The 25,391-nt window shown below is 46.6% G+C and overlaps 1 protein-coding gene across 6 annotated transcripts in view; it reads right to left on the reverse strand.

Annotated features, from left to right (window-relative positions):
- Positions 1-25,391, reverse strand: part of AKAP9 (A-kinase anchoring protein 9) — a 362,315-nt gene that overhangs the window by 4,112 nt on the left and 332,812 nt on the right. For 5 of the 6 annotated variants that reach the window (XM_089686483.1, XM_089686482.1, XM_089686484.1 and 2 more), the window contains 8 exons: positions 22,675-22,880; positions 20,215-20,323; positions 11,661-11,843; positions 8,698-8,889; positions 5,687-5,919; positions 4,062-4,147; positions 2,297-2,414; positions 819-943 (listed from right to left, as the gene is read on the reverse strand). In XM_089686483.1, the coding sequence (XP_089542609.1) occupies positions 819-943; positions 2,297-2,414; positions 4,062-4,147; positions 5,687-5,919; positions 8,698-8,889; positions 11,661-11,843; positions 20,215-20,323; positions 22,675-22,880 (1,252 nt within the window). The remainder of the gene's footprint in view (positions 1-818; positions 944-2,296; positions 2,415-4,061; positions 4,148-5,686; positions 5,920-8,697; positions 8,890-11,660; positions 11,844-20,214; positions 20,324-22,674; positions 22,881-25,391) is intronic. The other variant, XM_089686481.1, reaches the window with a different exon arrangement.

The following is a 25,391-nucleotide window of genomic DNA, read 5'->3' on the forward strand; positions in this document are numbered from 1 at the left end:
TCTGCTACGTGTCTTTGCTAAAAAGAAAAAAAAAAAAAATCACAATACATGTAAATGAATTGGTTTACGTGAAAGTTATAGCGTCTACAAATGGCTGGATATATATTGGAAATTTAAAAAGAAATGTTTTTATACTAGTAATGGCTGCGATCAGGAACTTATAGCGGGACTGCGGCACTTGGGGGGAACTGACTAACTGCCACTGACATCCCGATTACACTAATACAGTGATCAGAGCTACTAAAAAGCACTGACACTGTACTAATGGCACTGGGCAGGAAGGGGTTAACATATGGGGCAATCAAAGGGTTAACTGTGTGCTGTTTTGCTGTGTGTGTTTTACAAAGAAACATGCAGCTTTGTATTGCTCTGCTGTGCAGAGCAATACAAAGCAGCATGTTGGTGCTGACAGGGCAGAGATCTGTGTTGTTTAGACACAGACCTCCTCTCTCCTTTCACTGTTCCTCGGCGATCGCTGGGTGCCAGCGGGGAATCTCCGACCAGGACCCTGTGATCAACAGCTGAAGCCGCCAATGGCGGCGTGGGTAATGCAAAATCAAGTATATACGTGATTTTATACAAAAATCACTAGCACCAAATATTTTTAACATTTTTAATAATTATTTAATTTTTCACTGCAGTGTATGTTTATGAATTTTTATTATAATATTTGCACTGTTTTGATGTTTTATATATACGTGATTTTTCGCACCCCTGCCGCCCTGTAGCAGTAGTTCTGCTATAGGGCAGCGGGGGAACTGGTCAAAAACGTTTTATTTTTTATTTTTGTAGAAACAAAGTCTGTGCTTTTATGTTACCTGACTGCACACTGCCCAGTCTTTTCTGCAAGGCCTCCAGCCGAGTTATATAATCTGTCAGTGCTCTGTCTGGATCGTAGTGTTGGAGATGAAAGCAGGGACTTACATCAGAAGCAGAGATGTACCTGGAAGGGTGGAGAGTTAAGTGTCAGTATTAGAAGCACACAGAATCCTAAAACAGCAGTTCCGCATAGCACTCTACAGATCTTTATACTTCAGTCTTCCAGTTCCTGCGGGCAGCGGGGACACCGGCATCCCAGGGACTACTGCGCTATCACACCGTCACACACTGTCCACATGTACAGAAGTTGGGTGGAGGGATATGGAATTAGAGGCGGATAACAACCAAACTACAGGCTTTGAAACAAACCTTATACCCCATACTTAATGGTCCATCATATCCAATAATGGAAAAAAGGCTTTTAATGGGATTTCCACCTAGTTTTTGCAAAACGTGAATCTGTGGCCAAGTCTATGGACAGTAATTTCATTACATATTCCTAAAGTGACCCTGTCAGGTTAAAAAAAAAAAGTCCAAATCAGAGGTCCCTGAACCAGAATAATTTTTATACTCACTTCTCCATCTGCCCAGATTTACTACTTTTCTTTTATTCCAGCTATGCAGCCTCCATAAGACTGTTCAGCATTTAACCCTTCCTGGATGAGTGTGCCCTTCTGGGGATTGTGGTTCCATCCTTCAAATCCTATGTCACTGCAGAGTCCTGTAGTAATGCAGGGGTCAGAGGATGGAACCACAACTTGCTTCAGGGGGCACAGAAGACATGCTTGGAATAGTCAAATGCTGAAAAGACTGATGGAGGCTGCAGCACTGGAATACAGTAATGTAGGAGATGCAGGCACTAGACAGGAGAGTATACCAGCTCTTCCATGGCGGGACCACTGAATGACAGGGTCACTTTAACAAACATCAAAACAGGATTTATGTACTGAGTGTAAAAACCTTTCCTTGGAGTCCAATGAGGGAAACAGGTTTTAATCTTTTAAGAAGATTGGACACTAGCAAACAAAAAACTGTAGACCAGCTCAGAGAATAACACCTACTACCAAGTATGCCTACATTTTGCAGCAAAGCAGTATGGACAGCATGATCAGAAAGACAGAGGAATGGGACCTGCTTCCCTCAATGGACTCAAGAAAAGTATTTCACAGTGAGTACAAAAGTCCTACTTAAATACCCATTCTAATGATGTCCTCATTGGCTGCAGGCACTATGGAGAAATTCATCCTCGGAGTTAACAAGGGAAGCACCTAAGACTCTCAGCAGCTCAGCTCACCCTGCTTCCCACTTTCAGAGCTCTTGCTCTGTTCACATTAGAAATGAGAACACTGCTGAGGTGAGAATTTAGCTGCTGGGATGGTTACTTCAGGGCTTCTGCTGTGAACTTTTGCTGTGCACTATTTCTGCTATAGGGCGACGTGGAAGTGGTTAAGGCGCTAAAGCTCAATCTATAGATCACCTGTGCTGTGAATTCACATTGGACTGTGGAGAATTGAAGCCGGACTGGGAGCGACAAGTTGAAATTCTCTCTAGGCTCCTGGCGGGGTGACAGGCTGAGTCAGGCCTTAGCTCATTACCTGAAAAACAAGTCCTTGTTATTTCTCATTCACAATGCTGTAAATGTATTCATATGCATTTCAAAGGCTCCATTTACATGTCTGCGTTTGCAAATACCTTTGTATCTAATCATATTTGTTTCTTTCAAAGTCTGTTTGCTGCATTTAAAGTTTGCCGCTTGTCTCCCCTGTGAGCATTTTCCACAAACAAGCAATGGCAAGAGCGATGCAAAGGGAAGGGGGTGTGTCAGGCTCCGCAATCCCCTTGCCGCTGATTTCCCATGGAAAGTGTTCACAGCCAAGGCAAGCTGCACTTACCAATAAACCTAGAGGCTGCTGTTGGATCAAACACAGCAGGAGGGGAGGGGGGAAGGTGGGACCCCATAGCTAGGATTAGAAAGCATCTTGCAGCATAGGACAGAGTACTACATGAAAAAGGTTTTTTTATTAAAACGCGTAAGCTGCTGTAACATGCACACTGTACCCTTTAAGGATAAAGTACTTTTATCAGGAGAACGTGCTGCCGCCTTTTCATCTTATACTCCTACTACATGTACATTGTCCCATAGGGGACAGAAAACTGAAACAACAAAACATATGATAGATCTTTAAGCCCTTCATTGAATAGGCCACATCATTAGAGTCAATCTGAAAGGCAAAAAAATGTAATGACTGACAAAAATAAACTGTTAAAAGATGTCTGACTGGGTGACATTTAGTTTACTAAAGTATCATAAAGAACTGCTTTTTTTTGTTTTATCAAACACAGCTGTCACCTTTTTTCATTCATTCATCTCCGTGCTGCTGATTTTCTCTAGGGTCCATACCAGTGTTTCTCAACCTTTTTTTAGTCAAGGCACCCTTTAAAATTATGGATAATCTCAAGGCACCCTTTAAAATTCTGCACAATCTCAAGGCACCCCAATCTAAAATGTAAAAAACTATTCTACACACATGGAGTACGCTCAGTGTTAGAGGTGATTTATTCTTCCAAAGCAAACTACACTTTTGCACACTGTTACCGACTAGTATTCCAGTGTGTCTCTTCCATTTTCTCTCCTTCGGTCTACTAATGTGACCCCAGTGCTGACGAAGAGGGGCAGGGGAGGCCAAACAAGGATGATGTGCATGCACCCAACGTCCTCCTTATCAACGGATGATGTCATTGGTTGTTAGGATGCTGGCAGGTAGAAGGTCATAAAAGTGCACAATGAAAACCTGTGGCTATGTGTACTAAAGGCAGGATTGATCCACTTGCTGGCTTGTATACAATTTTTGGGCATTTTGCCAAGGCATCCCTGAAGAAGCCTGAAGGCACCCCAGAGTGCCTGGGCACCCTGGCTGAGAAAGGCTGGTCTAGACAGCCACTTCCCATCTACTTATACTTGTGTCTTCAGAGGCTGTGTGTCATTGCTCAGAGCAGGTTTCCTGATGACAACATCAGCTGCCTATACAAAGTGGGACCTGCTGCATTTGCAGCCACGAGGCTGATGCAGATGTAACAGACACTGATGTGCTTTTCCTCTGATGATTTACTGTTCCCCATTCAGCCTTGCAGCAATGGATATAGGTCACCTAGCCACCTACAGCACTCTGTACACATGCCCTACATGCCCTTCTTTTTTGGGCTCTCTCTATAGAGCCCAACACAAAAGCTGCTTGTCTCACCCGCACCTTGCCCACAGCTGTTTCGGTTTGTCCCAATTGTGGTGGAAATTGTCGCTCGATGCCACCGTCGTACCAGAAATTTCATCCTGCAAAAATCAATATGGATAAATCCTCAATAGGCTATAACGCCACAATTACACCAACATAGTCTAATGGCCTAAAATGTTTCCAAGGTAGAGAAAGTGCTGAAAAGCTGGCACTGCAATTCAATCTGTTTGTCTCCTGTGACATCTACATAAAGCCTCGAGATCTATGCAAGCTGAAATGAAGTTCTGCTCCTCCCAGAGATAAGCCTCACTCTTGTCATTCAACTCTGTAAAGCCAGAACTTCAATGAGCAGTAGTCTCTGGCATTTGACAATTGAGTGACAGGAGAGGATTTAATAGCAGGGACGGGTGGATTCACTGCAAATCTGACTGACTTCGGCAGAATTCAAAGCCCCCTTGAAATGAAGGGGTCTTCCCACAGGGAAGAGAGGATTGATCTGAATTTCACAAGTACCTGCAGGCCTCAAGGCAATGGACTTTATATGCACTGTTGATACCTTAGAAGCATTTTAGGTGAGGTCAGGTTCAGTTTAGAAGAGGATAATCGTGATTATCGTGAAAAAAAAAAAAAAAAGATTTTTTTTTTCTTTTGTTTTAGATCAGAGTGAAGAAGGATCAGAACTCTGTAAAATGTTTGCTGCTGTCTGCCTCCCTTCAGTTATGGGGGTGGTGTTCTGTAGAACTGCAGGGGAGAACACAAGCAGGGCTGACACCTTGGCTTGGAAATTCAGTCCAACAAGGGCACTGTGTTGTCATCTCAAACAGGAAGTTAGGCACTCACTGGGTTTTCTGGCAGATCCACAGATATTATTTTATAATTGCAGCATAGTTACATTGCTAAAACACAGAGACATGTTCAGATATAGCTTTTTTTTAAATTTTGCTCTGACATACACTTTAAAATAATATAATAAATGGAAACCTCAGGTTCTGGTGAACTGTAAATAACCCATTTGGACCAAGCTGGTCCAAACAAACCATTTCCTTCACTAATTGATGCAGCGGCTGTGTGTATAACTTGTATGTATCATCGACTTCATATGTTATACAGTGCTGTGTTCCAGCAGGGAGGTTCTGGTCCCACTTCCGGAACAAAATCGAGTCAGGCTACGTGCTGCTCAACCATTTACAGGAGAGTTTACATTTTATGAATGAACACAAGGCTTGCTCTCATTGGCGGAGGTGGAGGACATGACTTCATCGGCGAGAGGAAGCCTTGTATTCATTCAGAAACTATAAAGCTTCCTGTGCATTGCTGAGCAGTGCCCAACCCAATTTGATTTTGTTTTCCAGGAAGTTCCCATCGCAGTGCCAGAACATAGTGCTACATTCAGGTTATACAGCTCTTGCATGTGTTAGTAAAGGAAAGAGTTTGTTTGGACCAGCGTAGTCCAAACTATTTAAAGTTCAATAAAATCTGTAGGTAGGCTTTACATTTTTCCTGGAGAACCTTTTAAAAGTGAACCTATTACTTTCCCTGAACAGGAAAAGAACCAAATCACTGAAAGCTATGGGTAGAAAACAATCCCCAGGACAGATATTTCATACACAAAGATCTGCTGTTTCAATGATCGGTACCTGGAAATGGCGATGGTCACCCTGACAGCAGAGCGGAAACGAGTGAAGGCTCTAGAATGGTTGGTGATCACTTCTAGATCGGTGTAGGTTGGTTGCCCGCCCATCCTGGCTATCAGAGCTAGCGTGGCCTCCTCGCACTCCTGGAACCCTCCAAGTAAAAGCAGCAGGTACTTCTTCTGGTAGATAAGGGCTTTCCGGAAGCTCTCTGATCGAAGGTATTTTCCATAAACCCTCTGGAGGAAAACAGCAAGATACTTCTAATGAGAATTATTCCAGTTATTGCTAATGGAGTCTTAGAGACACTAGATCCCTGGTGCTCAACTTGTAGCCCTTTTGCACTTTTTGTGCAGTCTTCAGGGCCCCTGCAGGCACTAAGGCAGTAATATGTGTTTCCCTATGGCTCTTTTGTGGCAATTATATCTATCAGCTTCACGTAGTATGTCTCCAGTCTAATACGGACTCTTGAAGCATGTTCCCAGTGTTCAACAAATCCTATATCATGTTCACAGTCCTGCAGCATGTCTGCAGTCTCTCACCATCTCTTGCATCATGTCTGCAGTCTCTCACCATCTCCTGCATCATGTCTGCAGTCTCTCACCATCTCCTGCATCATGTCTGCAGTCTCTCACCATCTCCTACATCATGTCTGCAGTCTCTCACCATCTCCTGCATCATGCCCACAGTCTCTTATCCATCTCCTGCATCATGCCCGCAGTCTCTATCCATCTCTTGCGGCATGCCCACAGTCTCTTACCATTTCTTGCGGCATGCCCACAGTCTCTGACCATTTCTTGTGGCATGGCCACAGTCTCTATCCATCTCTTGCATCATGTCCACAGTCTCTGACCATTTCTTGCGGCATGCCCACAGTCTCTGACCATTTCTTGCGGCATGCCCACAGTCTCTGACCATTTCTTGCGGCATGCCCACAGTCTCTGACCATTTCTTGCGGCACGCCCACAGTCTCTGACCATTTCTTGCGGCACGCCCACAGTCTCTGACCATTTCTTGCGGCACGCCCACAGTCTCTGACCATTTCTTGTGGCACGCCCACAGTCTCTGACCATTTCTTGTGGCACGCCCACAGTCTCTGACCATTTCTTGTGGCACGCCCACAGTCTCTGACCATTTCTTGTGGCACGCCCACAGTCTCTGACCATTTCTTGTGGCATGCCCACAGTCTCTGACCATTTCTTGTGACACGCCCACAGTCTCTGACCATTTCTTGTGGCACGCCCACAGTCCCTGACCATTTCCTGTGGCATGCCCACAGTCTCTGACCATTTCTTGTGGCATACCCACAGTCTCTTTCCATCTCTTTCATCATGTCCACAGTCTCTGGCTATCTCTTGTATCACAGCCTTAGTCTTTAACTATATCCTTCTCTGTGTATGCGGTCTCTGGAATGGAGTATTCACTTAATTTTATGTGCGGCCCTATGGTGATGTCGAAGTGCTGTACTTGAGGCCCCTCATATAAGGAAATTTGACTGCAACTGCACTAGATGGTGGAGGAGTATACTGCAGACCTCTCAGGACCAGGCTAACGTGGATAAAACAAAATCAGTCAGACATGAAAAATCCAACTAAGCTTCACACATACAATTATTTTGCAGATCAAGGAAACACGCTCGTAGATCACTGGGCATCCTAAAGTGAATGTTGCCATTTCCAGGCAAACAAACAGGTTCACTTTAATCTCCCACCCTCCTCAGGAACACAGAACACATTCTATTCACCAGTCTGTTTGGTCAGGGCAAGCAGGAGAACGCGCCTTGAGCAAATGAAGAGTTGCTCAAGTAGCTCACATAGGGCTTTAGATTCTCCCCATGTGACAGTGTGGATGCTTGGCCCAGTACTGTCACATGGAGTGAGTAAAATGCTTCCCTATATCTTCAAGTGTTGTGATTTTTTTTCTTCTTCTGGCAGCTAAACAGAGCAATGGGAGACCAAAGTAAAAGGATTGTAAGCTCCAAGGAGCAGGGCCCTCCTAACCCTCTTGTATTGAACTGTATTGTTGCCGTTTTGTCTCCCGTTATATTGTAAAGCGCTGAGCAAACTGTTGGCGCTATATAAATCCTGTATAATAATAATATTATTTTATGTTGCTATTTAGACGGGGAAAGGGGTTATAGGAAGAAGCTAATAGCCTTACATGCAGCATCTGCATCTGATTGCACAATCTCCTTTAGATCTACAGCCAACTATGTAGTAGAGCTTATCTGAATGGATACAAATTGAATTATTGCTCAGGTGAGGCTTATGCCGGCCATAGACGGTTCGAAAATCGGACGATATTTCGTCTGAAAGATTAATCGGCCATTTTAGAACTGTTAGTGGGTTAATTCGTCAGCCGTTTTTCGCATTTTTTCCACTTTTGGATTATCGGTCATGTTGGAAAATTCGTGGAAAACGACCGATTTTTGCGTCAATGATGGTCAAATCGGACGATCGTTTTTACGGAAAAAACATGCGCATGAGCCTTGACCTGGAAAAATGACATCATTTCCTGTTATATGTCATGATTTTTATGACTTGGACGGCCGATTTTCGTAATAATTGGTGGTTACGTCGATTTAACGAATGACCAATGTTTCGTTTATCGGACGAAAAAACGTCCGGTTTTCGAGCCGTCTATGGCCTGCATTAGAATACTTTGTTTTGGTAGATCTAAATGAGCTTGCAACCTATGAGGACAGCTTTAGGGCCTGTGTTGACAAGCTTTGGGCTTGTGTTGATGGCATCAGTATGAGATGCTGCAAAGATAATTCACAATTCATTTACAGGTGTGTCTGACCTGCACCTGACCACCATCTGATTTGCTTTAACTTGTGTGTCAGAATGCAAACCCCACTTGAGGCAAACAAAAGCCCACCAATACAAGCCCCCTGGGCATATCAGAAGGGCAAGAATATTTAAGCACAGCACACACACCTTAAGGCAAATCCAACGCACATTCACACATAACACCCACATCCAGGAACACAGACTTGTTCATTAATAGTTGCTCACTTTCAGGGCCGCGTTGTCAGTGTCCCGACCAAAATCTCTTTGCATGATTTCATTCCTCAGCTCTGCTTTTACTTTGGACAATTCAGCCTCTGTCTGCTTCAGAGACTTGTGCAGGCTGAGCTTCTCTCTGCTCCATGCTTCTCTGTCTGTTGCTAAAAATGTATCCGTGTTCAGGGAGTTATCCACCGTAGACTGAAAAAGGCAAAACAAGACCGTATAAATGGAGTGACAACAGGCAAAAAGATCACTTATGTAAACCTTCAAGTGTCACAGAACACTATTCTGTTAAAGCGGAGTTCCACTCACCTGTCAAAAAATAAAAGACAGCATCTACAAAAACTGTAGCTGCTGACTTTTATGAAACCCTTATGAAAAAGTCGGAAGTGACGAAACGCGTCAGACGTGACGACAGAACGTCAAACCGGAAGGAGCGTCGCGGCCATCTTGGATACTGGAGTTCAGTCATACAAACTGTGGGAGAGGATGGACGCTTCTTTTTACCTAATGTAAGCTTTAAAATAAAATTACAGATTTCTTTTTATATACTCCACTGAGTATTGTCTTCTCTGCCCTTCTGAGGAGCAGGGAAGTCCAGATTGGGCACTTCAGGAAAGGGGAAGTCACAGATTACCCAGGAGGAGTCTTATGCCTTTTTATATTGAAAGAGGGTAATGGTATATTATCCTGCAAGAGTGGTGGCACTACTTATATTTGATGCATGTGATCACGAGTAGTTTGATGGGGATTAACATGGAATGGTTGTGAAGTTTCATTATCCATGAGAGGGTAATGGTATTTAACTACATTTGAATGGTGACACTGGTTTTGGACTTTTGCACAAATCACAAGTTGAAGTGTTGGTTTCTCACGAGTGTGGGTTTAGGAGGAGTCACTTTAAGTGTCACGAGTTTTTTTGTTTTGCTTTAAAGGTAATGCACTATATTTAGTTTATTTTTTTTGAGGTATCTTGGATTGAAAAGCAACGAACTGGATTGGTTTTCAACACTTGGAAGAGTACTTTGTGTGGACTTTTGCCTGGACACTTATACATACATATACAATTTTGTAATAATTCTATTATTTTATGTGTGAGGGTAGATGATGGGAGTGTGTTAGAGGGATTACAGAAAAGGTTTTATTTGACTTTTAAAAAACAGCTACTTACCTGTCCCTCGGTCCTGCGGTGTGTGTCCCGCAGCCCGTTTTACTGGCTGTCCTGTATTCCAGGAGGCCGGCATCTTCAGTTTGGGCACCCGGCTGTGACAGCCTGCGGCTTCACAGCTGAGTACCCACTGCGCATGCGCGTGTAGCACTGCGCTTTATGAATGGTCCTGTAGTCTTCTGGGACCTATCACGTGTCCCAAAAGACTACAGGGAGGGAGGGAGGGAGGGAGGACACTTTCTGCTTCCGGTCGCCTAGGTGATCGTACTGGAAGTGGGAGCGGGTACCTGTCAAATTAGGGTACCCGCCCCCCAAAGGTGCCAATCCTTAATGGGGAGCAGTCCTTAAAGTGGAAGTGGAACTTTTTTCCGCTTTAAGTTCATGCAATCAAATGAAATCTCCCTTTAGACTGCAACTCCACACCTGGCCTCAATCAGCAGTGTTCAAACTGAGGTCAGAGCTTTCAGACAACAGTTTCTGTTCCTACCTATCTTGCTACCTCACATGTTTGGATTGCTTTTTGCTTATGACCCAGACCTCCTTTGTATACGGTTCCTGCCTACCACCTGAGCTGACCTTAAGCTTGTTTCCTGATCATATTTGTTGTCCTCCTACCCAGCCATCAGCTTGTCCGACTCCGCTTTTGTTTAATGATTTGTACTAAAGCCTAGTACACACGATCAGAACATTGTACGAAAAATACCACTTTCAAAACGATTGTATGATAATCTAATCGTTCGTACACAGCCTTCATCCAAAATTATTCGAAGGGACAAGCACGAAAATTTTTCTCGTATGATACCTGATCATACGATTTTCGTTTAATCAGTAGTTTTAGCCCAAAAATACAATACAATACAATACATTACATCACTTCAGAATTTTTATTCTGTCATACAAGAATTTTTGTAACTTTAGTAACCTCTTCACTTTCAATATGAGATTAGCATGCAAGAAAAAGATGATCATTCATCTGATATTCTTAACGTGTATACGGGGCTTAATTCTTCCATCATCAAGTTGGCTATCAGCAACTCTGAGTGCTGTGCTCAATATTTGTAGCAAAACATCTACACCTTCAGCAGCTGTGGAGGAGACCTGACACAACAGAGTTGCACCTTGATCTTGATCCCTCCTGGTGACACAACCCATGACATCTATGCTAACAGATTCGACCTGCCTCTATCAGTCGAACATCTGCAGAATAACAATGAGTCTTAAGCCTTTGTACGTGACTAATTTGAGGCTAAAAGTCTGATGTTAATCATTCAAAGCCCAGTGGAACTTCTATTTTAAATCTGTTAAATAACCTCTTTGTGCATCAAATCAAAAGTCGTGGAAAGTCTTAGGCTAGGTTCACATATGAGCAGGTGGTGCCGCTGCAGATCTGCACAAAAATCCGTGCAGCTGCACCACCTGCACAGAAGAATGCGGACCCGCGGGTGGGTGCCTTTAATTCTAATGGCATGCCACCTGCACTGGAAATCACAAGTGCACTGGGAACGGAGGTTTCCAAAGAAGTGCAGGGACTTCTTCCCTGTGTATCTCGGGGCACGGGAGTCCATTCAAATGAATGGGCTCTCTTGCCAGCGCAAAACGCATCCTGCAGGAACGCACATATGTGAACCAGGGCTTATAGTGCATTTTTGCAAGAAAGCAGCCATAGTAGAATATCCTGCTCCTCAGTTGACAAAGCTCATACTACCTGCTGATTGCACAGCATGATCATTAGAAAGGACATACAAATAAAAACAAGTGAAAGAGTTTACTTTGCATGGTTTCTTTCCTGACAACTACTCACATTGTCTCCAGATGGCCCTCTTGCTCTGTAGTGAGATACTTCTCCCTCCAGTCTCAACAGAGAATTCTGAAGGTCCTTCTTCTCTTCCGTTAACCTACTGACATACCCTGTCAGCTCAGCATTTTGGGTAAGAAGTTTCTCTGTCAGAGTGTTGGCTGATATTCCTGATGGTAACACCAAATTCTGAAGGGAGAGAAGGAATACATGAAATTGAAGTTATACATGTTCCTGAAATTTTGCCCACTGTTAAATTTAATATAAACCAAAATGTGACCGATTACATTCTCCACTGTCCTATCATAATCTAAAGATTGAACAGCTTTGCAACACTCACCCACTCGGTAATACAGGCTGCCTCTGGAGGCAGTATAGCCTTAGAAGATTATTTTTAGAGATGAGCGATTTATTCAAAAATTCGGTTCGGCTGATTCGCCGAATTCGTCGATTAAATTCGCTTCGTGCCGAATATATTCGCTGCGAATTTAACTTATAAAAAGGGTGTTTCTAGGCTTCAGAGAGCCTTTATATTAGTGCAGAACACTGTACCTTTAATTTAAATGCCCTTGGAGTCTGCTGGGGAAGAGAAATAATACTGTCAGTCAGTATGACATGCAGATGAGTGCCGTCGATCTTCGAATCACCGCACACTTCACTCATTTGGGCAGTCACGGGGCCAAATCAGAGTGTGGAGCCACAGTGTGGCGGTGGAGGCAGCAGCAATGGGAGGCCATACAGCACCCTATGACAAAATGGAACCCACCAGCAGTGTGAGGAGACCTGAAAGTGGCACATGGCAGAGTGTGGCGATGGAGACAGCAGCAATGGGAGGCCGTACAGGGACCCATGACACACTCTGGACCTGGCAGCAGCATGAGGAGGCGGTACAGGGGCCCATGACAGATTACGGGCCTGGCAGCAGCATGAGGAGTCGGTACGGGGGCCCATGGCAGATTACGGGCCCGGCAGCAGCATGAGGAGGCGGTACATGGGCCCATGGCAGAGTGGCGGAGCGTAAACAGCTAAAATTGAAGGCCATACAGAGGCCTATGTTAAAAAGTCCCCCCAGCAGCAGCGTGGGGAGACGACTATCAAGAGTCCAATGGCAGAGTGGCGGAGCAGAAGCAGCTTCAATTGAAGGCCATACACAGGCCTAGGTTAAAAAGCAGAAGCCGTCAGCAGCGTGAGCAGACGACAGAGACTCATGGCGCAGGGTGGCGGTGGATGCAGCAGTATTCGGAAGCCAAACACAGGCCTCGGTTAAAAAGCGGAAGCCGTCAGCAGCGTGAGCAGACGACAGAGGCACATGGCGCAGGGTGGCGGTGGAGGCAGCAGCAATGGAAGGCCATACAGCACCCTATCACAAAATGGAACCCACCAACAGTGTAAGGAGACCTGAAAGTGGCACATGGCGCAGGGTGGCGGTGGATGCAGCAGTATTCGGAAGCCAAACACAGGCCTCGGTTAAAAAGCGGAAGCCGTCAGCAGCATGAGCAGACGACAGAGGCACATGGCGCAGGGTGGCGGTGGAGGAAGCAGCAATGGAAGGCCATACAGCACCCTATCACAAAATGGAACCCACCAACAGTGTAAGGAGACCTGAAAGTGGCACATGGCGCAGGGTGGTGGTGGAGGCAGCAGTATTCGGAAGACATACACAGGACTAGTTTAAAAAGCGGAAGCCGTCAGCAGCGTGAGCAGACGACAGAGGCACATGGCGCAGGGTGGCGGTGGAGGCAGCAGTATTCGGAAGCCATACACAGGCCTAGGTTAAAAAGCGGAAGCCGTCAGCAGCGTGAGCAGACGACAGAGGCACATGGCGCAGGGTGGCGGTGGAGGCAGCAGTATTCGGAAGCCATACACAGGCCTAGGTTAAAAAGCGGAAGCCGTCAGCAGCGTGAGCAGACGACAGAGGCACATGGCGCAGGGTGGCGGTGGAGGCAGCAGTATTCGGAAGCCATACACAGGCCTAGGTTTAAAACTGGAACCCAGCAGCGTGAGCAGACGACAAAGACACACATGGCAGAGGATGGATCTGGCAGCAGTATGAGAAGGCGGTACAGGGGCCCGTGGCACAGTGTGGTGATGGGGGCTACAGCAACTGGATGCCAGAAAGTGGCCGATAGGGCTATATACTGCATGGAATTATAAAGTTGTAAAGACAGCGGCCTATAAGGCTATACACACTATAACAATCATGACTTGATTGACCATTGGCCTATAAGGCTATACACAGCATGAATATCATGACTTATTCTGAGAGTGGTTTGGAAGGCTATATACAAAAAGTAATTCATGAGCTGTCCGGACAGCGGACAATAAGTACATATATACAAATCAATTCATCAGCTGTCCAGCCAGCGGCCTCAAAGGCGACACATATAGAAAGCAATTCATGAGCTGTTCAGACAGCGGCCTCTAAGGCGACAGATATACAAAGCAATTCCCGAGGTGTTCAGGGAGCGGCCTGAACGGCTAGGTTATTAGGTCAGTTGTGTCAGGAACTGGTAGTTTGAAATCCAGACTAATCCACGCCTGATTCATTTTCACAAACGTGAGTCTCTCCACACTTTGGGTGGACAGTCGTGTCCTCCGCGGAGTTACAATACCTCCTGCCGCTCTAAACACGCGCTCTGATGCCACGCTACTGGCCGGGCATGACAGCCTTTCAAGGGCAAATTCAGCTAGTTGGGGCCAAAGGTCAAGTTTCGTTGCCCAGTAGTCAAGGGGATTGTCTACCTCGGTTGGCAGGGTGCTGTCCAAGTAGGCCCAAGCCTGTTGTTTGAGGTCCTGCTCCAGGTCCACCTGATGCTGCTGCTGCTGCGGCTGGTTAGTAGTTTCCTCACTGCGCTGGTGAAGAAAGCTACTCATCATCGACTGCAGACTGAGGCAGCCGCTGCTGGTGGAGCTGCCACTGCTCCTACCACCCCACCCCTCCCCTGCTGCCATGGCAGCGGAACGCGAGCGCACAGGGCCCACAGTGTCTGAGGATGGACGTTGGCGCACAAAGGCAGAGACCAACTGACTACATAGGTGGTTTTTATAGTACTTTATTTTGGCCTCCCTCTCAGCAGGTGTGAAAAAGGCCACCATTTTTGAACGGTAGCGAGGGTCCAACAAGGTGGACAGCCAAAAGTCATCCCTCTGTCTGATGGTTATTATTCGGCTGTCGCTACGCAAGCAACCGAGCATGCTATGGGCCATTTGTGCCAAGGAATGCGAGGGACTCCCTGCCTCCATCTCCACAGCATACTGCCACGGTGCGTCTGGGTCCTCTGTCTCCTCCTCCTCCTCTACCAGATGCTCCTGCTCCTCCACTCCTGTCCGCTGAGTGGAAAAACCACCCATTTCACTCAATAATTCCTGAGCACCAATGTCCTCCTCTACCTCCTCCTCTTCTTCCTGTCCTGCCCCCACAGGGGTCATGTGGCGTTGAGATCTGTGCACCACGTCTACCGCACCCTGACCAGCCATTGTTAACAGCATTTGTTCCAGGACATGCAACAGAGGAATGACGTTGTTCATCCCATAGTCCTGCCGACTCACGAATAGCGTGGCCTCCTCAAAGGGCCTGAGCAAGCGGCAGGTGTCACGCATGAGCTGCCAATGGCTGACATCTAAGTTACACAGGGGAGTACCTTTATCCGCTTGTAACATCAGGAAATCGGTGATGGCCTTTCGCTGTTCGTAAAGGCGGTCTAACATATGTAGGGTTGAATTCCACCTTGTTGCAACGTCGCAGATCAGGCGATGCTGTGGAATTCCGTTCTGCCGCTGCAGCTCAAGGAGGGTGTGCTTTGCGGTGTACGAATGGCTGAAATGCATGCAAAGTTTACGTGACATTTTAAGGATGTCTTGCAGTGGGATGGTGGATTTTAGGAACCGCTTGACAACCAGATTGAACACGTGAGCCATGCATGGCGCATGGCACAACCTTCCTTGACGCAGAGCAGACACCATGTTCTTTCCGTTGTCGGTCAACATGGTTCCGATTTTCAGTTTGCGCGGAGACAACCATCTGTCGATTTCTCTGTTCATTACACTCAGAAGTTCCTCCCCTGTGTGACTACGTTCGCCAAGGCATACCAGGTGCAGCACAGCGTGACACCGTTGCGCCCTGCACATGTGATATGCCGGTCGGGTAATGGGACTTGGCACGGGGGTGGCGGCTGAGGACACGGCGGAAGAAGAGGTGGTAGAGGTGGACATCTTTGCTGGACCAAGGACGTGCAAACGTGGAGGCAAAAGCGGCGTGACCTGTCCAAGTTGCTGGTGCGGCGGTGCCGGCACCACGTTCACACAGTGGGCCGTAAATGACATGTACTGTCCCTGACCGTAGTTACAGCTCCACACGTCGGCGCTGCCGTGCACTTTGGCAGAGACCGACATGCTCAAAGACTGGCCCACCATCTCTTCTACATGTGAATGCAGGGCTGGCACTGCCTTTTTGGCGAAGAAATGCCGGCTTGGCACTCTCCACCGCAGCTCGGCACAAGCCATCATTTCTTGGAAAGGTGCTGAGTCCACCACTTGGAAAGGGAGGGACTGCAGCACCAGCAACTTGGACAGGAGGACGTTCAGCTTCTGCACCGTCGGGTGCGTGCTCGCAAACTGTTGTCTCTTGGAAACGGATTCCAAGAAAGACTGCTGACGGAATCCGTGAAGAGGAGTAGCAGGAGAAGGAGCATCTGAACAAGCGGAAGATGCCAACGAGCGACAACTCCCCTCAGCAGAGGTGTTGGAGCCTTGACTGGCTGATAGAGGGCGATTGACGTCGGGTGACGGAGCAAGTAACGGAGCGGGTGATGGAGCAGGGGCTGGGGCAGGCAGAACCGCCGTATCTTTATCACGGTTTTCCCAGGCCACCGAATGGCGACGCTGCATATGCTGACGCAACGCTGTAGTCCCAACATTGGCCCCCTGGCCACGCTTGACTTTCTGGCCACATAGTCGACATACGGCTACGTTTACTTCCTCGGGCGGCTTGACGAAAAATTGCCACACCGCCGAGTAGGAAACTTTGCCCCCGCTACTCCTCACTGGCTGACTGCTACTTCCTCCGTGCACACCGGCACCACTACTGGCCGTGGTGGTAGGCTGCAGTGGAGCTGGTGCTCTACTCCGTGGCCGTTTGGCTCCACTGACACTGCTGCGACCCTGCTGCCTCCTGGGCAACCCACCGACTGTTTTGCTCGCTGGCAAGCTGGCACCCTCTTCTCCTGATGATGCGGAAGCAATAGCCTGATGACGACGAGGCTGCCAAGTGCGATCAGCCTCATCATCATCAATTAGGGTCTCCGCGTCACTACTAGCCCCCTCGGCTGCGTGTGGGTCAGGAGACAGACCTGTCTCTAGACCGGCTACCGAGCCACTCTCCTCGCCAGTACTTCTTCGCCTGGCTGCTGAAGAGGCGGATGTCTCCCCCCGTTCCTGACCGCCCTCTGTTAGCTCTTCCTCACTGTACAGTGGGGCTGAGCCCACAGCATGCGATACTTCGCTTGGTGAGGGAACACCAAAGGACAGGGGCAGGTCGAGGACACGTGATTTCAGTGGGCTTGCTCCCGGGCCATGCCAACTAACGGTTGTGTCTGACGTACCCACCGACCGTTGGCTGTAGGTGTCAGAGGTGACCTGGGAAGAGGAAGACGACCGAGTCAACCAATCGACGGCAGGGTTGTCGGTGGAGACACGACCGCTGGATGACACCGGGAGCACTGGCCTCTGGCTGCGTCTAGTGCTGCCTCGACCCCTTCCTCTGCTGCCACGTCTGCTCGCTCCTGAAACATTGCCTCCTCTGCCACTCCTCTGCGTGTTGTCTGACATACTCTTTAATTCAATAAGCACCCAAAAATAAAACCGGATTTAACTCTTTGAACGTAAAATAGTGGTTGTGAAGCAGAAAGTCAGTTTATTTAGCACAATCGGTCAATTGCAGCTTGCCGTTGGCTGGAAACTGTACGTTTATGTCACTGGAATGCACTAATCACCCAAAAAATATTACCGCCACCCGGCGTGTAAATGGATCTAACTCTTTGAACGTACAATAGTGGTTGTGAAGCAGAAAGTCAGTTTATTGTACACAATCGGTCAATTGCAGCTTGCCGTTGGCTGGAAACTGTACGTTTGTGTCACTGGAATGCACTAATCACCCAAAAAATATTACCGCCAGCCGGCGTGTAAATGGATTTAACTCTTTGAACGTACAATAGTGGTTGTGAAGCAGAAAGTCAGTTTATTTTGCACAATCGGCAAACTGCAGCACCAACTGTGCACGACAGCCACCAAAAAAAAAAGGGTGTATGTCACTTTAAATTTTCGATTCTTTGATCGCTGTGGCCCTGAGTAACGATTCTGTGTCCCTGAGTAACGATTCTGTGGCCCTGAGTAACGATTCTGTGGCCCTGAGTAACGATTCTGTGGCCCTGAGTAACGATTCTGTGGCCCTAACTCTGTCCCTTAATACAGACAGGTCTGTCTCTCTTGAATGACTGGAGGCTAATGGAGAATTCTAAGATGGCCGCGATTTATAGCTCCACCATTACACAGTGCTGGCTGGCTGCTGATTGGCTAATGCGATCACATGTCATGATTCATGACCCATGAATGCATTATGGGTCAGCGCGCCTTGTCTGCGCGCCTTCCCAGAGATCCCCGCCCCATCTTCTCTGTCCATTTTCTCCTGTCGCCACACATGTCGCCGCCATTTTTGGGAAAATTCGATTCGTGCATCCGAAGTTTGCTAATCTTTGGATTCGTTGCGAATAGAATTTTTCCAAATCTTCGGAACGAATTCCACTTCGTCATGTTCGATTCGCTCATCTCTAATTATTTTCTCTGGGTTCAACGAAAGGCAAACCTCCCTGTCGGAGTGGCGGCATGTGAGATGATATGCTTGTACAGAAGTTGTTGATTGTGAGTGCAAATAGTTTTATTCCTTTTATTGTCCTTTTAAACAAAATTGCACCAGAATCTGTGCGCTCTCTGTGTTTTTTGTGTTTTTAGAGATCGGGAGTCCACTGATTTGAGAGTAGCAAGGCTGTAGTCACATGTGGATTTATTCAAGACCGAATCTCACTGCTAATAGTGTGGAACTCATGGTGCAGATCATCTGTTACCCCTGGCTCACATCTGTGAGGGTGGTGCTGCTGTGGATCCGCACAAAAATCCATGCAGCCGCACCATCCGCACAGAGGAATGCGGACCCATGGGCGGGTGCGATTAATTCTAATGGCACGCCACACGCACTGGAAGTCACAACTGTACTGGGAACCTTGGTTCTCGCGCGGGCTGGGATTCCCACAAAGTGCTTGGACTTCTTCTCGGCGTGTCCCGGATCTCCATTCAAATGAATGGGCTCTAGTTCCCGCGCCAAAAGCGGCCCGCAGGAACACGGAGATGTGAACCTATCCTTAGGCTGTAGTGCTAACTTAGAACTTTGCATATTTGTTTAATTCAAATCTACTTTTCTCTCCATACAAGCCAATGAGAATCCAAAAGCAGATTGACGCAGCTTGTAGAAGGTCAACTGTAGGCCAAATGCACTTGTGAAGGAACTTGGAAGTCTAACATATTTAAAATGCAAGCCAAAAGCACTCTGCATTTGCCCATTAACAGTGAACTCATACATCAACCCTTACAGTGAACTCATACATCAACCCTTACAGTGAACTCATACATCAACCCTTACAGTGAACTCATACATCAACCCTTACAGTGAACTCATACATCAACCCTTACAGTGAACTCATACATCAACCCTTACAGTGAACTCATACATCAACCCTTACAGTGAACTCATACATCAACCCTTACAGTGAACTCATACATCAGCCCTTACAGTGAACTCATGCTTTGCCCATGCAATGCAAAGAAACACATTTCATTAACTGCTTGCCACCCCAACTGCTAATATTCACCTTCCATTTATTCCTCAGCTGCACTGTTCAAACCTGAGAATGACGAGAGAAGAGCTTAGGACTTCTTTTTGCTGTCGACACAGTTAAGCAAACCTTTTGCTTAGCATTGGAAAAGCACTTTAAAGCTGAACTTTAGCAAGGAACATACATTCCACATGAATAATTATGCTCCCAATATTAGTGTGTGCTGTAAATTGCCTCCAGCATTGTTCATGTTTCTTCTTGCTGGAGGCTGCCATTTTGCTGAAGCTCAGACCCCCTAAGCAGCAGTAAATCTTTAGGCTCTCAGCAGATCTGGCTCTACATTTTTGGCACAGTGCCGAAAAATAGAAAGCAACGGGGAAAGTGCGGAGCAGAGTGAGACAGTGTATTACTGGATATTAAACAGTATAGGTACTTATTCTTAATGTTTTACATAACTATACATGCAGAATGGGCCAACATGAAGTGATCTAGCAGGACTTAATTTTCTGACTAAAGTTCCACTTTAAGTACCAACGTAAACAGTAAACGGCTTTTAGGTTGATATAAATGCTTGGCTAAAATACACAACACCATGTAAAAGCTGAATCAAGCTACTTCGGTACAAAATGTAAGAAAGCAGAAACTAACTTCAAAGGAAAGTAGACGTATCACCTCACCTGTCCTTGTAGTGACAGAATGGCCACATGTTCCAGCTGAGACAGGATTTCCTTAAGGCTGTTTTGTGACCAGGCCAAGTCCTCATCATCAACTCTATCAAAGAGCACCCTGAAATACACATACACCACGAGATGTCATTAGTTCCACTGTAAGCCAGTAATACACCCCAACAAAACCCTGTCATCAACATAAAAAGTAAAAGCAGAAATCAGGTATTTTACGGGATTTCTTGCTGTTTTTTTCTCTTTCCATGAGCAACTTTTTATTGACTTTGATCTTGCTAGGGCATTTGACCACTACAGGAAGAGTCAATTCCCGAAGTAGCTACAATTGTACCTCTCCTCTTCTAATATCTACTTATTAGGTGTGCTGGTCCAGCTCCTCAGACGCTCTCCTCACCTTCCTACATAAACTTCTATGTAGCTGCAGGGGGAGGAGCAAAGGGAAATACTGTAGCGTGTTTCTTAGCGGATACCAACATCACATCCAGGATGGTGACCCCCCCCCCCCCGTAGCACTCTCAGAGCGCTTGGATGTCTACACAAGACTTTTCTAGTTAAAAAATAAGCCTAAAATACATTACATGCACATATAATCTTGTGAGAGGAATGTTGTTAACATGAATTTCTATTTATTTATTTATTTCAGGTACTTATATAACGCCGTCAATTTATTCAGCACTTTACATATATATTGTACATTCACATCAGTCCCTAACCCTCAAGGGGTGTACAATCTAAGGTCCCTAACTCACATTAATATACTAGGACCAATTTGGACAGGAGCCAATGAACCTACCAGCATGTCTTTGGAGAGTGGGAGGAAACCGGTGTACCCGGAGGAAACCCACGCAGCCACAGGGAGAACATGCAAACTCCAGGCAGGTACTGAAACAAAGTTCCAGCCATAACTTTCCTTTTTTCTCTAGAGTGGTAAAGGGTTACAACCTCTGTCAGGCTTTTCTGTCAGTGTCCCCTCTAGGGAATTATATCCTTTCACGTTTGGTTTTGTCACTGTGACCAAAAGTGAAAAGAATCTCTCCAGTGGGGACACATTTATTAGAAGGGTTTAGATGCTTAGAATTTATTTTGGGTGTTTGTTGCTGTTGTGTGTCCCTGTTGATATTTCCTTACTTCCTGCTGTATCATTAAAGTGTCACTAACCCCCGAACCCTGCATTCACTATATCTGGTCTCCCTAGACCCTGCATTCACTAGATCCGGTCTCCCCGGACCTTGCATTCACTATATCTGGTCTCCCCAGACCCTGCATTCACTAGATCCGGTCTCCCCGGACCTTGCATTCACTATATATGGTTTTCCACGGACCCTGCATTCACTATATCTGGTCTCCCCGGACCCTGCATTCACTATATCTGGTCTCCCCGGACCCTGCACTCACTATATCTGGTCTCCCCGGACCCTGCATTCACTATATCTGGTCTCCCCGGACCCTGCATTCACTATATCTGGTCTCCCCGGACCCTGCATTCACAATATCTGGTCTCCCCGGACCCTGCATTCACAATATCTGGTCTCCCCGGACCCTGCATTCACAATATCTGGTCTCCCCGGACCCTGCATTCACAATATCCGGTCTCCCCGGACCCTGCATTCACTAGATCTGGTCTCCCCGGACCCCGCATTTACAAGATCCAGTCTCCCACAGTACCCATAATATGGAATTATTTTAATAAATATAAACTGCTAAATACCTTTTCTCATCAGCAGTATATAGCAGCCTTGTGATTTCTATCAGTGTCCAGCAGAGTACTGGTCAAAGCTTGTAGGAGAAGATTTCATTCTCCCCGGATTGTCCTATGAGGCTGCATAACCCCTGACCCTCTGTCTGGACAGCGCTGATTGGCCCTGTGCTGATCACATGCACTCTCCCAAGAGAAAAAAACTCTCTGGCACAGGGGTGGACTGACAACTCATGGGGCCCCCCGGCAATAGGGGATCATGGGGCCCCTGTGTCCTTGCCCAAACTCAATAAAGCCTATGAAAAAAAAGGTAAGAGGGGCATCTCATGGGGCCCCCTACTTACCCCGGGCAGTTCCTGAGTTTCCAAATGGTCAGTCTGCCCCTGCTCTGGCAATACACACCAAACTGAGAATGCGCAGCTTGCCCCCAAGGTTCTCTTCTATCAGCAAATGTATTAGGGATAGTAGAAGGGGAGGATCAGAGAAGACAGGATCAAATATCCTTTTTATACAATGTAGAGGATTAACCCCTTAGGTTCCACAGTGAGTATAACAAGCATGCTTTACTGCATATACAGACTGATTTTACTGTTGTGGGTTTAATAACACTAACAAGAAGTGGACAGAAGTCTCTCAAATACAGCAATAAAAACCTGACAGAGAACAATTATTCCCCACTCTTTCCAAAGTTAATAAAAAAAAAAAAAAGTTTTACTTGGAATTCTTAGAAATTGGCTGAAGATAAAATGTTCCCTCACCTCTGGCTGGATTTGGCTGCCAGCTGTCTTAGTTTAGCTGCCACTTGCTGCAACCTTCGCTTGATGTAGTCTATGCTGAAGGAAGCACCTTCTGTTCCAAGGTCTTCACTGACACTCAGGGGATCAGGGCACAAGAGATTCGGGGGGCTTCCTGTCTGAAGCTGTACCGTACTCCTCCCCGGGTCCGGAGAACTTCTCACTGCAGTCTAGAAAAGAAAAAAGATCGTAGAATTGTTTGAAGAGAGCTAAATATTATGTAGAGAGAAAAAAAAAAAACAATGAGTAGCCTATTTGCCAGAATCCACTAAATCATGGCCCCTTGTGGAAGATACTACTGTCCATAACTTATCTGGGAGAACAGCAACTGACGCAGGAAACACCAATGTCTACAAAAAACCCACCTCCAAACACTGCCCTTGTATAATTATTATTACAGGTACTTGTATAGCGCCATTAAATTAAGCAATGCTTTGCATTTATATTGTACATTCACATCAGCCCCTAACCCTCAAGGGGTGTACAATCTAAGGTCCCTAACTCACATTCATACATACACATACTGGGGACAATATAGACACGATCCAATTAACCTACTAGCATATCTTTGGAGTGTTGGAGGAAACCGGATTACCAGGAGGAAACCCATGCAGGCACAGGGAGAACATGCAAACACAGGGGGAAACCCATGCAGGCACAGAGAGAAAATGCAAACTCCAAGCAGGTGGTGCCGTGGTTGGAATTCGAACCAATGACCCGAGTACTGCCAGGCAGAAGTGCTATCCATTTAGCCATAACTAGACACTTTCCACCAGTTTTAATATTCAGTTCACCACAGGCCACCGTAGTAAAGGGCATGTGTTACCACAATGCATGGTAATACACAGTGTTGGCATTGGTGCACTGCAGTGCCTTTAATTTGCAATGGAACTCCAATGCACCTCCATAATACACCCAAAACTGTACTCCTTGCCATGTTGCCCTAGGTCAGGGGTAGGCAACCTGCGGCTCTCCAGCTGTTGCAGGACTACAAGCTCGGTCATGCCTCCTCAAGTCATAGCTGTAACTGTCAGTTTTGTAATGTTGCAAAGCCTCATGGGAAATGTAGTTCCACAACAGCTAGAGAGCCGCAGGTTGCCTACCCATGCCCTAGGTGCTCCATCACCGACAGCACCCTAATCCACATGCTCTGGCGCTGTCTTAAATTACTTAAATACTGATTAAGAATCTTTCGAACTGCTCAAGATTTATGTTCTATCTCCTTAACCCTTGATCCTAAAATAGCAGTCTTGAGCATTATTCCTGAGGACATTGTCCCACCAGCTTCAAAACTACTGCGGAGGTTTGTTTTTACACACTCATAAACTTATAGCACGGAGATGGCGGTGTCCTTGTACCTTTGTACAATGGCAAGATACTGTTATTGCCTTACTGAAGGGAGAAAAATGTACTTATCAGCATATGGGCTGTCCATAAATATTGCAAACATTATGGTCTCCTTGGTTATCATCCTCCTTGTCAGACTCTTCCTCCGTTCTCTTCTCATATTCAGTCAGTCGACCTGCCCTATCCTCTGATACACTTATTTTTGGTGAGACTGGATGTTGTCCCGTGTTGACTATACATATTTGTATCTTTACTATCTCTCTAGGGCAGTGGTTCTCAACCTTCCTAATGCCGTGACCCTTTAATACAGTTCCTCATGTTGTGGTGACCCCCAACCATAAAATTATTTACCCAGTAATCATAAATCATGAGTGTCCTTTTACCTCCAATACTGCTGCTTTCAACACAGTAGCTGCTTTTAACAGAGTAGCTGCTTTCAACACAGCAGCTGCTTTCTACACAGTAGCTGCTCTTTACACATCGGAAATATGTGTTTTCTGATGGTCTTAGGGGACCCCTGTGAAAGGGTCGTTCGACCCCCAAAGGGGTCCCAACCCACAGGTTGAGAACCACTGCTCTAGGGGTTTCTGTGTTGATGTTTATGGATATACTGTGTACTCTTACCCCAGCTACTTTAGATTTTGCTGCTTCGGTGTATCAAGATGCCTATACACGCTGCTGATCTGTACAAGAATTAGTACACGTATTGTCAGTAGTGTATTTAGATTTTGTGCTGCCCTAGGCAACACAAAAATTTTGCGCCCCCCCCCAGGGGAGGACTGACCATTTGGAAACTCGGGGGCCCGGGGTCAGTAGGGGGCCCCATGAGATGCCCGTTACCTTTTTCATAGGCTTTTTTGAGTTTGGGCAAGGACACGGGCCTCATGATCCCCTATTGCCCGGGGCCCCATGAGTGGTCAGTTCGCCCCTGGCCCCCCTTCCCAATGAGAGAGCGAGAGAGTTCAATAAGTGTGTGTATGTATATATGATTCTCGCTCTCCCTCCCCCTTCCCTCTCTTTCTCCCTCTCTATCTCCCTTTCCCTCTACCTTCCCTCTCTCCCCCCCCCCCCCCCTCCTCAGATCGTATGGGACCACACACACACACACACTCTCTCCAAGGGCTGCTGATCTCCGGGCCGCAGGAAGGAGGGGGGGGGGGTGTAGTCCCAATACGATCTGTCAGTGGTCAGTGTAATGTACTGGATGGATGACAGGGAGGGAGAGCCCACAGAAGACAACACAGCTCACCTCCTCTTTCCTCTCTGACACGTCTCCTCTCCCTGCTCCAGGCTGTCTTCTGGTCTTGGCTCATCTGCTGCTGGAGGGAGAGCTA

This window comes from Staurois parvus, unplaced genomic scaffold, assembly GCF_062004578.1.
Source record: "Staurois parvus isolate SC_StPar_1 unplaced genomic scaffold, SC_StPar_1.0 ptg000400l, whole genome shotgun sequence".
NCBI lineage: Eukaryota > Metazoa > Chordata > Amphibia > Anura > Ranidae > Staurois > Staurois parvus.